Below are 3,875 nucleotides of genomic sequence, written 5' to 3'. Positions count from 1 at the left end.
TAGTCCTGAAAAGGACTTTTTGAGTAGGTATGCCTAGTCCTGAAAAGGACTTTATGAGTGGGTATGCCTAGTCCTGAAAAGGACTTTTAAGTTATGTTATGTTATGTCTAGTTCTAAAACTATTAATTAACTAAGTTAAACTACCTATTATGTTTTATATGTTAAATTTATACTCCTATCTTTTTGACTAGAATACATGTTTATAATATCATCGTAAAATGATTCAGTTTTTTTAAGTTGGTGAATCAAGGACTTTTCAATTGATAGTATTGAAAGAGAACTTAAACGAACTTGTGAAATACTATTTCGAGAACAGGTTTTAATTCTTTTGAGGCAAGAGAAACTTCTTTCATTTGATACACTAGTTGATGGTATGGTTAAAATAAGAATAAATAATTTATAAGATTCAGGTAAAATGTCTTTCAATGCATCTTGTTCAATAATTTTAACCATGTCATAGATGTGTAATAAATTTTGATATTTTACATCACTATACAAAACCTCCAATTCAACTTTTAATGTATTAATATTATAAAATATATTAGAATAAGTTGATTTCAAATTATTTAAAGCATTTACAGGAAATCTATTTGAATATTCTTTAAATTTAGTTACATCAGCTAACTGTAAAAAAAGTAATTTATTTGTATCTTGAAATCTGGTATTTAATTGCATTAGAATATTATCAATTATTTCATAAAACAATATTTTAAAACTTGATTGATTATTAGATTCATTTCTTGTAGCTTTTGGAGGTTTTGTAAGAGTAACCGCTTGATTAAATAATTTTGAAAATTCAGGTTCATTTCTTTTTTTATTTATAAGATCATATGTTATATTTATTTTTCTCAAGCAAAATTCTACATCAAATGATTTATTTTGGAGTATGTTAAATAAATTGTCAGTATATATGAATATATCACTAAATATCAGTGATAAGAAAGCAAATTCAAAAGTTTTTAAATTTTTTAAATGACCAATAGCACCACAAATAGATTCAGGTGACGATTTTGGATCTTTGCTAATACAGTCAAAAACATTTATAAACCCAGGCCACTCATTAACTATTGTGTGTAAAATTTTTGACCGTGAGGACCATCTTGTTTGAACAAATTGAGGAATTCTTTTCCCCACAATAGTATCTACAAAATTAGTACGCGAAGTGGAATTGTGAAAATAAGCAGCAATACCAGTGAGGTTAGCAAAAAATATACGACATTTAGCATTTATACTACAACCATGTTGCAGTACCAAATTTAATCTGTGAGCTAGGCAGTGTGTAAATAAAGCATTAGGTGCAACTTCCTTAACTCTAGCCTGTAAACCTGTTAAATGCCCAGACATTACACATGCCCCATCATAACATTGTCCAACTAATTTATTTTTTATATCAAACTCATGTAAAACAGAATTAACCAAATTAAATAAACCTTCAGCCGTGCGGTCTTCACTAACATTATGAAAACCCAAGAAACGCTCAACCAATTCAGATTTATCTGTAACATATCTAATTATTATTGAACATTGTGTTTTTTGACTGATATCTGTAGTATCGTCAATTTGAATAGAATAAAATTTACATTGCCTGATTTCATTTTTTATTTGGTTTATTAAAAATTCAGAAATGCATGAAATTAAATCATTTTGTATGGACTTGGACATACCTGAGAATATGTTTTTTATACTATTATAATGATTTTGTATTTCTTGAGAGCACCAAATAATATGCATATCAAATAACTCTCTAAAATTCCCTTTATTTAATGAATCACTGCTTTCATCATGACCTCTAAATGCCAACTCTTGTTTTCCCAAAAATAAAACCAAATCGATTAAGTACTTCATAAATAAACGATTCAATCTCACATTTTCATTATAATTTTTTTTAAACAAATTACCATGTTCATTAACAACATCTAGTATAGTAAAACAATTTTTTTCTAGGTTTTTTAATCCTAAATGATTATGAATATGTTCTTTTGATGATTGATGTATTTGTATACCCCTAGATAAATTTTTTAAATCATAATACCCAGTAGTATTCCACACAGACTTCATTTTACCCAACAACAAACATGGCCAACAAAATAATTTTTGTATATAATGACTTCCACATAACCAAGAGTGTTTTTGATATAAATTTGGATTAAATGACCTACAGAATACCTTACTTAGTTTCTTGTCAGGAGCCAAGGCTGACAAAATCGGAATAGGCTTACCAACTTTTAGTAGATCATTTTTAGTATCAGAATTCCAACGTCGAAACGGCGTCTCCAACAACATGACTACCACGTCTGTCACTGGATACATAACTCCAACAGTAATCAAAGTAATGTTTAACAAAAAAAACTGCAGCACTCGTAAATAATTTTAACGAACCAACGTAAGACCCAAGCGAGTAGCGACAATTTGAAGTTTGAATACAGAAATGTCAAATGACTAATGATAAATATAAAATTATTATCAACAGATATTACAACGGACAACGGTTTAATTGGGAATGTCCCGTGTCTCGACTCTCGACTGTAACAATAACAACTTTACTGATAATGTGTTTTTACGTTGAAATGCCGGCTGACCATAATATTACTGTATACCGCGTCTATTTTTAGTACATAAGGCAATGTTAGTCGAGCCTCCGATGTTCATTGCGCATGCGCAACTCTACTTATTTAAAGGTCGCGTGCATTCGCGTACATACGCTTGTGTGTGTAATAATTCATGTACACAATAGTACCATACTCCGAGGCGAAATGAACGGAGCCTCAGCTGGGACGTCATCGGAACATTGCCGCCGGTTGAAACACCAGCGTTTGTTTACGTAATAATTATTTCATTCATTTCTTATCGGTTTATCACTATTTTTTGGTAATAAACACTAAATGATAATATGATTTACCATTTACGATATAATAAAATATGATAATTCTTATTATTAAACAATAAACATGGCAAAGAAGAATTTTTTCTCAAATAAAATCATAAAAACGTTAAAAATTAATATCGAAATATATGCTATCGTTGGGCCAAAAATGATACTTTTTGCGTATTTTTTTACTTAAAATTGTAGGTTAGGCGGCGCCTAACTTGCCTCACCCCCAAAACCGCCACTGCAAATGCAAAAGTTATACGTAAATATATTAAATATAAATATGTTAATTTGTTTGGATGGTTAAATGATTTATGTTTCTTTGCCGAGTCATATAAAATCTTCATTATAATATTATAAATCATGGATGCAATACATAAAACCAACATACCTAATAATTTACAGAAACTTTTTAAAAATAAAGAACGTTTTTCTTCGAATAATATATAGTGGTAATCGGAAATATCTAACTAAAGTAAATTGGAACAATCAGTTTGAAAAAATGTAATATTTCAAAAATCTGGAATTACATTTAAAACGTAAGAGATCTATTTTACTAGATCCTTTAAATTTTGATTAATCATCGGAAAGTTAAAGTAGTGATTTTCGATTGTTATTTCAGTAGAAATGGAATTTCTATGTATCATTTCTCATTATATTTTCATCGGTAAAATACAATTAAGGAAGTTTTAAGATTGAGGGAATAAAACACAAGATAATATTACAGGAATGATACACATCATATATGTTTGCGTTTATCCTTTTTAATGTCCTATGTGACCTCGTTTTTAAGTCAAATGGCCCGTCACGTTTCGCTGACTGTAACCATTATCATAAGTATAAACATTTTTCATTCAATAATGGACATATTGTTAAAATAGTACAAACTTTTGGACATTGTTTATTATTATTAGATACACCTACAATCTACAGACTACAGTATAAACTTATTACGCATAATCAATTATGTTTACAGTTCATTTTCACCAACTTTATATACAATATA

The 3,875-nt window shown here is 28.9% G+C and overlaps 1 protein-coding gene across 1 annotated transcript in view; it reads right to left on the bottom strand.

Moving 5' to 3' along the window:
* The window catches only part of LOC111035187, a 14,853-nt gene extending 12,543 nt beyond the window's left edge, over positions 1-2,310 (bottom strand). Inside the window, exons 1-4 of the mRNA XM_022316715.1 lie at positions 1,665-2,310; positions 924-1,496; positions 580-773; positions 292-501 (exon numbers count right to left, since the gene is read on the bottom strand). Of these exons, the coding sequence (XP_022172407.1) occupies positions 292-501; positions 580-773; positions 924-1,496; positions 1,665-2,310 (1,623 nt within the window). The remainder of the gene's footprint in view (positions 1-291; positions 502-579; positions 774-923; positions 1,497-1,664) is intronic.
* Positions 2,311-3,875: the final 1,565 nt, after the last annotated feature.

Source organism: Myzus persicae, unplaced genomic scaffold (assembly GCF_001856785.1).
Source record: "Myzus persicae strain clone G006 unplaced genomic scaffold, MPER_G0061.0, whole genome shotgun sequence".
Classification (NCBI taxonomy): Eukaryota; Metazoa; Arthropoda; class Insecta; order Hemiptera; family Aphididae; genus Myzus; species Myzus persicae.
Note: the sequence above shows the minus strand (reverse complement) of the source record. Positions and strands in the feature narration are given on the sequence as shown.